Source organism: Ochotona princeps, chromosome 12, assembly GCF_030435755.1.
Source record: "Ochotona princeps isolate mOchPri1 chromosome 12, mOchPri1.hap1, whole genome shotgun sequence".
Taxonomy (NCBI): Eukaryota; Metazoa; Chordata; class Mammalia; order Lagomorpha; family Ochotonidae; genus Ochotona; species Ochotona princeps.
In genome coordinates this window covers 12,857,537-12,869,876 of record NC_080843.1, presented here as the reverse complement: position 1 = coordinate 12,869,876, position 12,340 = coordinate 12,857,537, and the positions used below count along the sequence as shown (strand labels likewise).

Genomic DNA, 12,340 nt, shown 5'->3' with positions numbered 1-12,340 from the left:
CCAGGAGCTTCCTCCTTGCACACTCCTTTCATAAATATTTCTGGAACACAAATTTGCTGGCCAGGACATGACCTGATGTGGTTTAAAATCACATTCTACCTTAAGCAGAGACTTGGGCGATCTGAGTAGTTTTGATTGTCCGGTTGTGTCTGTAGCTGCACAGTGGCAGCAACACTAAGGTGCTCTCAGATACACAGAGCACATGGTTTATAAAAATTTCTGTTTGTGTGAAAGTCAGGGAGAGGGAAATGGAGGGGGGAGAGAGAGAGAGAGAGAGAGAGAGAGAGAGATCTCATCTGCTGGTTCGTTCCTCAAATGACTACAACAGCTGAAGTCAGGAGCTTGAAACACTCCACGTTTCCATTGGGTTGCAGAGATCCAACTATTTAAACCATTTTCTGCTGCCTCCTAGGGTGCATATGAGCAGAAAGCCAGGAATCAAATCCAGGCACTGATACAGGAAGCAAGTATTTCAAGCAGTGTTGATCGCTACACCAAATGCTTGCCCTTAGGTAAACCTTAAGCTGTTATTTAATGTTCTTTAATGTTGCACTTTTAACACAGTAATGTGAACAGAAGAGGATGGGACTCCTGCTTCAATAAGGCAGGCAGAAAGCTCCGCACAGATCTTTTCTGCACCTCCCAGCAGATATTGCACTCTACCCTTGTAACGTGGAAGAAGGGTGGCCACAGGGATAACGGAGAGACATTTAGATCCCATTCTCTGTTGGGATACCAGAAGTCTAGTTTTAGCCAGCTCAGAGGGCTCATCAGAATAAGTCAGCACCATGACACAAACATTGGTGGCATCACACTCAACTGTCCCAGCCAAACAGGCTGCAGGAAAACTCAGGTGTTCTACAAGGACCATTGCAAAACTCTCCAAGTTTCTACATCAATAGTTTTTCAAGATTTCTGGTTTATGTCCTGGGCCCCATGAGAGCAAATCCTATACCTCCGGAACAAAAGCCTTAGCTCCTTTTCTCTCACTGACCAAAGGGATGTGAGGGGGTCCTAGTAGTTCCTTCTGGAATAAACAACACTTTCTTGATCTTATCTAAAACTTCACTTGCCACAGCACCACTGAGTGATTCCACATCATGTGTGGCCCTAAATCACAAGCTGTTGGAATCCTTATTGCCTACACAGAACACTCATTGGGGTTAACACAACGCACTGGGCGGGGAAGGGGGTCTCCCAGCCATGCTACAAGTAATGTTCTGCTTCCCTTCAAACACCCAACAGACACCATCTCACACAGGATGGTTAGTTCTTTTGATCACTGAACATTTGCTGTAGCTGTTGTGAAACTGTCACATGCAGCCACTCTGCCTCTTCAGAGTTTATTACTGGAGATGGTGTTGTGGCACTGCAAGTTAAGCCACTGCCTGTGGTACCAGCCTCTCATATCAAAGTGCTGGTTCAAGTCCTGGTTGTTCTACTTCCGATCTAGTTCCCTGTGCTAACATACTCATGGGAAACCTGGGTGAGGTTCCAGACTCCTGGCTTTGGCTTGGCCCAGCCTCAACAGCTGCTGTCACTTAGAGAGTGAGCCAGCAGATGGAATGCCTTCTAAACCAATCCCCGTCTTAGGGGGATTATTCTCAAAGCCAGGGAGGAAGCAGCTCAGTGCAGTGTTGCACCCAGTACTGCTGATAATAAAGAGCAAAACTGAAAATAACAACGCCAGTCTTTCCCAAAGATTTGACAACTGCAATGCATTAGCTATGTTTTGAGTATGCAAAAGAAATACAGTTTTCATCCATATCTCTTATGACATCAGAGTGAATTTCTGATACTACCTCTCCTTCCTCTAATCTTTTCCTTTCCTGCCACTCTCAGTAGATTTAGGGAAAGAAAAATCCCCTTTTAAGTACCAACGCATGATGAAATATTTTTATTTGCAAGAACAAATGTTTGAGTGTGCCTACTGTGCTTAAGGAATTGTGCCATGAGCAAGACACTCCCACTTCAGTCATGTGGTATTCCACATGCATCCTTGCAAGGGTTGGAAAGTTGTGTGTTTCCCTGACAAGTCCAGAGGTTGGGAGCTTGGCTCACAGGTTGGCAGTACTTGGAGGTGGCACAGAGCTTCTGTGAGATTGGACCAGGGTGGGCACGGGTATGGAGATCCATGGATGTCTGCACAGATGTTCCGGATTGGCTCTCTTGCCTATATCCCAGCATCCCATATGGTGCACTCCAGGAGGCAGCAGTGACGGTTCAAGTAGCTGCTTCTCTGCCACCCAGAGGGGAGACCTGTGCTGAGTTTTCACCCCTCAACTCTGGCCTGGCCCAGTCCCAGTGTCTGAGGGCAGATGGGAGAAATTTCCTCTTTCTTCATGTGGGAGACAGTGGGATGCTATTAGGTCAATTAGGGATGGATCCTTGAAAAGGACTGTGGTGTTTCTTGTGTGACCCAGTGAGGTCCTGCAAGAGCAAGGCGTTACAGAAGGGAAAGTAAGTCTTGAATCTGTCTTTGCCTCCTGACTTACCAAGCCAGATCCTCTTCCTCACACATTGTTACCACTGTGATCCTCCATGGGGTCTGCATCAGAGGCCAAATCAACAGGGTCCCCTAATCTTGGAGTCTGAACTTTCAAAACAGTGAACTTTGCTCTTGATAAAGGTGGCCTGCCTCAGGAATTTCATTACAGTAATGCACAGCTGACTAACAGTCCTTCGTTTCCTCTTCATGCTAAGCAATAAAGCTGTACCTAGCAGGCCACCAGTTTTACTTGCCTCAAGCAAGTAAAACTGACTTGGGTTGGACACAATGTTCAGCAACTCAGTGGGAACCAAGTGAGAAATTCTAGGAAGACAGAATCTACAGAGTGTCAGGGATCTCCCTCATCATGGCATAAACAGGAGCCAGCCAGCTAGCTCTGCAGTCAGCCCAAGGGCCTCGGCACTCACTTGTGGACTCCAGGCGTTTGACATCTCTTGATGTTTCTAAGAAATACCGCCGAAGAAAAACAAAAATGATGCTAAGCGGGACCAAGGGGATGAGAATCCAGGGGATCACAGCTGCTGCCACAGCGACCACGCCAACCACTTGCAGAAATGTCTGGAGCAACAAAACACAGAGAGGGCCTCATTAGCAAAAGTTCTTTACAAAACCAGACTTTGGTGGGCTGTTCTGTTAGGAGCAAACGGCTTACCTTCAGAGACTTGTTAGAACAGCAAGGGATTTTTTAGGAACCAAAAAACTAACAAAAGATTCAAGGTCCTAATGGTATTTGTGACGTGCCTACTATGGGCTAAATGCTTTAAGAATGTCTTAGGTACAAATTGTTTGAGAAATTTGGTAGCATTATGATAGTGAAACACATCCTGTCCCAAGTTAGTAGAATTTATCAGAGAAACTGGCAAGCAGGTGTCATAGATAAGGAATCCAGCAATCTTAGCTTTGTACTGAAGCAAGAAGTAGCTAATTGCAAATATAAAAAGTAATTTAAATCTTTACCTTTTGAAGTAGGGGTTTATCTTCCTTGGTTTCCTAGCCATAGTTAACACTGACTGAATGCTGATGGTATACTTGACCATATATTAAACACGCCACAGGTATCCCTGAACTGAGCACTTCCAATACCTCCACACCACATTATTATTATTTTATGCTACTATACATAGAAACTCTGGATCACAGGTAGTGGAAAAGCAACCCAACAAAATCTCCACAGCATCAGTCATGAAGCTGGGATGGCCATACCATCAGCCAGTGCACTCACATCTAGACTTGCCCCTAGCATGGACAGCCATCCTTTCATTTGTCCAGGAGGCATTTTAAATACACAGTGCATAACATGTGCAATTTGAGACATACAAGAGACACATGGAAAAAATTTAGCATTTCTTAAAAATCTGGATAAATTTAGATAACAAGGAATCTACAATGTCTAAAAGATTGGCATCTCTTTGTTAGATCACATCTCCTGGATGTATATTAAATTCTCCACCATTAGAGCAAGTATTTAAAACGTCCAATTCCAAGGCAAATGATAACAACAGACAATGCAACTAGTTCTATGAACAGTCCCCTCATCCCCACTTCACTGCAGGACGTGATTGTTGGTCTAAGACAGCCAACAAGGTAGAAACCTAGGCGACTGACTATGCCGGTGTAACTAACCATCCTTATCAGGGTAAGTGTGAAGCCACAGTCTATGGCTTCAGGCAAAACAAATGACACATAATCCCTCCTGTCTCCCTCTGAAAGCACAGGGCCAGCTCTTGAGGAAAGTCCAGCGGTGGGGCGCACAGATCCACTGGGTTTCCCTCTGAAGCCTGCAATTTTGTGCAAGAATCCCTGACTTCAGCAAATGGCACAACTATCCTGAAAATCCAGGGCGGAGTTCATGAATACATTATAGAGGGTTTTAAGGAGGACTGAAGACTGAATTCTACAGGCTGGTTTAACAGGCAGACAGACAGAAAGTGGACTGAATGACCCTGTGCATGTGTCAGGAGGTTTGTTGGCGAACTTGAACGCAAGCTGTTATATAGACCCAGCATAGCACCCGTTTGCTCTGCTGTTCTAGTTCTGCATGCTCCCCACCAGGTCAGGCAGGCCACCTGCCCAGGTCAACTTATGGTGTATCAGTTTCTTTTCTCAGTTTCTCTGAGAAGAAGCCAACGTTCATTTCCATTGCATACAATTAAGATAAAGTCTCAAGTCCTCCAAGGAAGTTACTATGCCTGATGCAGAAAGCCAGGGGCAGTACTTATTCAGGAAGCCATGGGTCTGAGCTGCAGGCAAATCTTACTTGGTGAAGCACTAATCTCTGGGGGGTATGGAGAAAGAAAGAAGCCATGTAGGATGGTGGTCTTAGCGCAAGAGCCTTTGAGAATGACACCATCTTAGCATGCTGTAGATCCAACTGCTTTCCAAGTCTCTCGTGGCCTTCACTGCAGTACCAACAAAATAAACACAGTGAGGAGGGACAGAACTAGAAGGCGCACATTTCCGTCTTAAGAAACGGAAGGCATTAGGAATGTCTTGCCTCTCATTCTGTACCCACAGCTTCATGGCTAGCAAATTAACTGATGCACCATACTGTACTACACTGATTAGGAAATCCAGCTCCTTGGTCACACTCTTTGGGGGCCCTACCTTCCTCCAGGCCTGGTCTTAGGGGAAGTCTTCCCATTTATCATCATTCAGTTGTTGGGGGAAAATGGCCAGCATGTCCAACATAGAAAACACCTGAAATCACTACCTTTGTTTAGACAGACTCATGTCAGCTTCAACCATCTGACATGCCCCTCAAACTTTCCCTCTGGGCCTGGCAGATACTTGGGAAGAGGTAAGTAAGGTGAGGGCAAGAGGCTCCATGTTCTCCTTGATATCCATTCAACACTGGAAAATGTTGTTCTTAGAAGCACTCAAGTTAGCTCTTGTATCTCAGACATGCTGGCCCCAAAATTATGAAGCAATTTAAAGTAAGAGCTTTACTTCTACTACTATAAAATGTTTAGGTATTTACGATACACTCAAATATGGGTTTTTCTTATTTGTTTTTCACTACCAACTGCTTAAAATCTATGAATGGACCAAATAACTAAACAAAAAGCTAACATTAAAAAGGGGGGGGGATAAGAAATTCTGATATGTGATCAAAATATCATAGACCCATTTCATTTTTTCCTTCTTCATTTCGAGAGATGCCAAATGGCCTAGCCCAAGATATGGATACAATCCTCACCCATCTCATTTCATCCCAAGCCCATCTGATAGCCCAGCACCCTGGGCCAGTGCTCTGCACCTATGCAATTCCACAGTACAGAGACAATGTCACACATAAACATAAACAGTCTGGAAGCAACTGCCCCAAACTCAATGGCCCATGACTTGAGGAGGAGCCATTGTTTTGATATCCTTGTATCTAATCTGTGCATGCCAGCTGGAAAGTCTCAAAATTCTACAACTTCTCATGCACAAACACAAATCAATTCATGGATGAAGACCTGAGTTCACATAATCTGCTAAAATTCTGCAGTTTTCAAAGAATGACCTCCGGGGGACGTCATAGCAGCATGGCCTTCTACCAAGGTTTAGGGACAACTCTCTTGAACATTCAACTTTAGACAGGCTAAAAATGTTCTATCTTTCTGAATCTTACTATTGCAGCAAAAACTGTGATGCAGCAACAACTTCCAACAAATACGGTGGGAACTAAGGTGTGTTTAACAGTTCACACTTAACAGCTTCTCTAAGGACCACCACCATGCCTCTGCTCTCGAGGCCAGATGTGGTTGTATCTGTTTTCTCCCATGAGGTGACAGTCCTAGGTTTCCAGCAAATTAGGAAGCAACAGGAGAGCTGACCATTCACAAGACCTTAAGATACTTCCTAACCCCACTCCTCCATACACGCTGATTTAAACATTCCTAAGTCTGTAGGTTGCAAGCCAAGAAAACAAAAATGAAGTGGCAAAGAAGGCAAAAGGAGCCAAATTTATTTTTCATACAGATATAAAGTCTCATGACATGGACTGAGGGTTCGATATTGCACATGTGCAGTATCTAAATTTGAATTAATGATAAAATAAAAACCAACCCAACAAAAAACCTTCTCCAAGGAACTCTCCAATAGAATCAATGCTGTATCCCACTACTACAGATTCTAACCTACTCTTTTCCCAAACACAATTTTAAACAGCAGAAGCTGTCTGCCTGCCTGGCATTGAACTACCAAACCGAGGAGTGTTCTGTAGGACCGCCTAGGTATCCCCCACGACTTACATCAAACTTAATTTCACGGGATGTTGTTCCTGACAGTCTTTGTGAAGCTCGAGCCAAAGAACATGTTTTCTATAAACACCAGTAAAAACGTATTCTTCTGATTTTATGCAAATAAATGTGCCATCCATACTTCTGGCTCACTGCATTTGTTATTTGAACTCTCTTAGATTTGCATTAGGCACCAAGTTAAATATGTACTTAATTGCAAGGTCATTTAATCAGTAGACAGTACTTTTATTATTTGTTTACAGTATTAAAAAATAAGATCAGGATCATTAAGATTTCTAACACCTCCAAGGAGCTGGAAAGCTCTTAATACTTCTGTCAGTCAGACTCAAAGAATTCTGTTCCAAGTTCTGATAAGTACAAATCATCCAGATTGCCTTAAACTATTACTGATTTTCCACAAGATAGGAGTATGACTTCAGCGCAGGAAACAAAGCAGGATTCACTTCTTGACAGGAAAGCAAGGCAAGATCTTCTTCTGATTTAAAGAGAAAAGAAACGCATGCCTACTTTTTGATCAGTAAGCTGTTTACGGATCTGGGTGTAGATGAGATTGTTCTTCCTATTTATTCGGGAGACATTTGAGATAAAAAAATGACTGCCAATGAAATGACTATCACAAGAGATCGTGCTGCTGATTAACGCAGGATTTTTGCTGAGGCACTAAGACGTTGAGCAGACTATACAAACCTCTGTAAGTATTAAGAAATAAAAATGAAACTCCTATCAAATCATACTTACTGCTCTTCTAATCACAGGATAGAAGCAAAACGGGGGATGTGGCAGGCTTTAAATGCAAATCCCCAAACTTGTACCTAAGAATGACACATTATAATAATACATTAATTGTATTGCATTTACTACAACTTAACAGGAATAGCCTCAAGCCAGCAGGTGCGGGGTATGGGACATTACAGGAACTTACAGGCCTTGGGTTGCTCAGGGGTCACCTATGGCTCCCAACTCCATTGTCTTATTTGCCTTGGGAAGTCTCTCCTTTATCACCTGTGTCTTTTGAGCTCACCTAAACCCTAGCATTAAGCTTTTCCTCAGGATACAATCATTGCATTCTTTATCCCTCAGTTGCATGGACTGATTCTGCGCATGCATACAGGTTCTGAAACCAGTGCTATCATTCAGTTAACCCTTGACCCTGAGTAACAGCTTGTTGTACTGAAGAGCAAAGGGTGACCGGTATTTGGGCTATAAACTACTCAGAATTAACACAACAGCAAGCAGTAGGCAAGGACCTCTTCTTCCCGTTGCCTTTAGAGAACCTCACTGATAGCTTCCTTTCCAATTTTAAGTGTGCATTCTGAAGAAACACAAGGCGAAAAGTCATGAAAATGCTATTTTTAGAAGTTCCTTTTGAGAAATAACGGCATGTAGAAGCACAAATAAAAGGTTAGAAAGTCTCCCCAGGAAAACATTAGCCAAAAGAAAAGTAGAATAAATATCTCTATAACTATAAACCATGAATGCTTAACTTAAACATTCTTGGAAAAAGGAAAACATTTTGTAAGAGTAAAGGCAGACAATGCAGAAGATAAACCAGGTAGGATGCCTACATCCATACTGGAGTTCTGGGTTCGAGTCCTGCCTCATCTCACAGTTCCAGCTTCCTGTTATGTAAGTTCCCATACTTTGGCTGTCTAAGCGTTGGCTTTTTCAGGCACTCTGGAAATGAACCAGTGGATACAAGATCTCTTTCTCATCACCTCTCTCTGCACCTCAAATAAAATTTAAGAACATAAGAGCAAAAAATTAAAAAATAAACGTACACAGGCCAGCTTTGTTACGCAATGGGTAAAGTTACTGTCTACACCAAGGTATCTCGTAGGGGCATCAGTTTCTGTTCTGGCTGCTCTAATTCTGATGCAGCTCCCTGCTGATGCTCTGGCAAAAACAGTGCAAGATAACCACAGCAGACAGACAATCCTAGGAGACAGGATGAAGCTTCTGGCTCCTGGCTTTGAACTGGTCCAGCCATGGCCATTACGGTCAGTTAGGGAGTGAGTGAGCAGAATGCAAACTCCTTCTCTCTCTGCCTCTTCCAATCTGTGACTCTACATTTTACGTATTTGTTCAAAAGCCAGAGTTACAGAGAGGCAGGGAGAGGGAGAAATGAGGAAAAAAACTTACAGAGAGAGAGAGAGAGGGTGAGAGAGAAAGAGGCGATCGTTCATCCACTGGTTCATTCTCCAAATGACCAGGGCTGAGACAGGCTGAAGCCAGGAGCGTCATCTGAGTCCCTTATGCGGGTCCAGGGGTCCAGACACGTGAGCCACCCTCTGCTGCTTTCCCAGGTACATAAGCAGAGAGCTGGGCTGGAAGTGGAGCAGCCAGAACACCAAAGGTGCCCATATGGAATGCTAACACTGCACGCTGCCACAGCACTGGACACGCCGGTCCTAAATAAATAAAAACAATCTTTTTTAAAAAGTTCACATTATTCAGAAGGTACAAACAAATCAAATTTATATGAACTTAAACAGTGATTCAAAAATACATAAAACAAAAAATTGACTACTTAGGAGAGGTAGATAACAATCACAACTGGGAAAATTTTATCCAAAATGAAATAACAATCAATAGAGATGCAAAAGATATGAAAAATTAATAATCTTGACATAATGATGATGATGATCTTATAGCAACTGTACTATATCCAATAACTGCATAATACATTCCTTTTATGTACATGCACAGTGCCATAAAACTAACATCATCAATCAAGGAACAGAAATCATGCACAATGTGTAAATGAACTGAACAATCAGTCTATATTTAGGTAATTAGAAAATCATTAAATATTCAAAATTCAGCATACTTCTAAGTAATACCTAACACAAAGAAATTATAATAAAACTGCAAAGTATTTTGAAATCTAAAAAATGAAAAAAAATTTTTAAATGTTTATTGAAAAGTCAGATACACAGAGAGGAGGAGAGACAGAGAGGAAGATCCTCCATCTGTTGATTCATTCCCCAAGTGGCTGCAATGGCCAGAGCTGCGCCGATCCGAAACCAGGAGCCAGGAGCCTCTTCCAGGTCTCCCACATGGGCACAGGGTCCCAATGCATTGGGCCTTCCTTAACTGCCTTCCCAGGCCACAAGCAAGGCGTTGGATGGGAAGTGGGGCTGCCAGGATTAGAACCGGTGCCTACATGGGATCCCAGCATGTGCAAGACAAGGACTTTAGCCACTAGGCTACTGCGTCAGGCCCCAAAATGAAAATCTTAACATTAAAATTTCAGGATTGCAACTAAGGCCACATTTACAGGCAAATTTATAGCTTTTTTAAAATTATATTTTATTTATTTTTATTTAAAATGAGTGTTACAAAGAGGAGAGATAGAGATCCTCATCCCCAAATGGCCACAACAGCTGGAACTGGGCAGGTCCAAAGTCAGAAGCCAGGAATATTTTCTGGGTCTCCCATGTAGGTACAAGTGCTTAAGCACGTGGGCCATTCTGCTACTTCCCCAGGCACATTAGCAAGGAGCTGGATCAGAAGTGGACCAGCGCCCATGCCAGAGCTACAGGTGAAGGCATAACCTACAATGCCAGCCCCAAATTTATAGCTTTTTGAACACAGTTAGAACCAAGGTTAGGGTTCTACTTGCATTCCAGCTCTCTGTTCACATGCAGAGAGGCAGCAGGTGCAGCTCCGGTCCTGCGGTTCCTGGCACTCATGGGGAAGAAGCTGATGGAGTCCAGGCTCTCTGTGGTCTAGCCCTGTCCTGGCTGTAGTGGGCATCTTGGGACTGGACCAGCTCATCCCACCTAGCTATCTGAAAAAATTCAGTAGAGAAATAATAAAATAGAAAAATCTACAAGCTCCAGGAAAAATGAAGACAAAACACTTTGATAGAAAAAAAAACTTGTATACTTCTAAACTGACTGGGAAACAAATGATCAAGTGTCAGAAATAAAATTTAATTAGCATAATAGCCATTAAAGAGACAAAAATGAGGTTATTATGAACAATTTAATGCCCCAAAACTGTCCAGTGAAGATGAAATAAATTTACTGAAACCCACAATTTATAAAAGCAGACAAAAGAAGCAGCAGCAATATGCCATGTCAATGCAATGCATACTAGCCTTCACAAGAATTAGCAGAATAACTGAGCTGATGGAATAGGACAAAGGTCAACCAGCAACTCCTCACTCCACAGACCAATATTAATGCAAGATGCAGTCACAAAATGACCAAACAATAGCAATGTATCCTTACACCCCTTTGGGTATGCAAAATCAACAATGCACTTCTTCAGACGTAAAACCCATGTCCCAAAAGATGCCATTAAAAATATTACAACACAAGCCATGGACTGGAAGAGAGTAACACAAAAGACTAGTATTAAAAACATAAATATACTCCTGCAAATTAACAATGAAAAGATCCTAAGACACAGTTTAAAACACTGGCAAGAGATCTGAACCAATATCTCACAAAGCAAGATATCTGAGTGATGAGTAAGCGTGTATGAAAAGAGCTCAATATCATTAATCATCAAGGAAATTCAAATTCAAACCACAATGAGATCAGACACACCCACCAAAAAGGTTAAGATCAAAAAACTGATAATAGTAAACGTTGACAAGGATATGAAGCAACTAGAGTTACCATATTTTGCTGGTGGGTGTGCAACATGTTAAACTATTTGGAAAAATTTTGTGGTAGTTGCTTAAGTAAATGTGTACCTATGTTATGAACTATTAATTCCACCCCTAGAGACTTGTAAAATTCTTTTATTCATTCATTTGAGAGAGACAGAAGCGAGATTTCCTATCTACTGGTTTGTTCCCCAAATGCCAAGAACAGCAGAAGCTGGGCCATGTTGAAGACAAGAGCCAGGAACCCAAAGTCTCCCCCTTCATGGCTAAGACCCAAGCACTTGAGCCAGCATCACCACCTCCCTGGATGCATGTCAGCTGGAAGTTGGAAATGGAAATAGTGTCAGGAGTTGAACCCAGGCACACTGACAAAGGATGCAGGTGTCTCAAGTAGTCTGTTAACTGCTGGGCCAAATGACAGCTCTCTGCTAAGCATTATATCCAAGAGAATGAAAACATGTGCACATTTAAACATTTGTAGAGGAAGATTTACTGCTAGAAACTGGCAACAATTCAAGTGTCCATAAACTATAAGAGATCAATTTTTTTTTATCTACATGCTATGGACTATTACTCAGAAACAAAGAAATGACTACTGGAACTCAAAAACATTATGCTGTGTTGAGCCAAAGAATCTAGCGGCTGAAAAACATGTACTGTCCTACTGCCACTGACATGAAGCCTAAGAACAGGAAAGCCATCGTACAATGACAGAAATCCAGAAGAAACTTGGCTGTGGACAGGACTGCAGAGGGCAAGCGGGGCTTCTGGAGTTGCTGAAGAAACCCGGCATTTTATTTCAAATGGCAGTTACAGACATAAGTTCAGTTATCAAAAATCACACACACACACACACACACACACACACACACAACTAAGAGGCATATATCATTGTCTCTAAAATAGGTATCAATACAAATACTGATCGGATAAAATAAAACTGACAGTGGAATTATTTCTTGTTCATTT

The 12,340-nt window shown here is 42.4% G+C and overlaps 1 protein-coding gene across 2 annotated transcripts in view; it reads right to left on the bottom strand.

Annotated features, from left to right (window-relative positions):
• The window catches only part of ABCC4 (ATP binding cassette subfamily C member 4), a 237,727-nt gene that overhangs the window by 50,193 nt on the left and 175,194 nt on the right, over positions 1 to 12,340 (bottom strand). For both annotated transcript variants that reach the window (XM_058670536.1, XM_058670537.1), the window contains one exon: positions 2,917 to 3,067. In XM_058670536.1, coding sequence (XP_058526519.1) covers positions 2,917 to 3,067 — 151 coding nt within the window. The remainder of the gene's footprint in view (positions 1 to 2,916; positions 3,068 to 12,340) is intronic.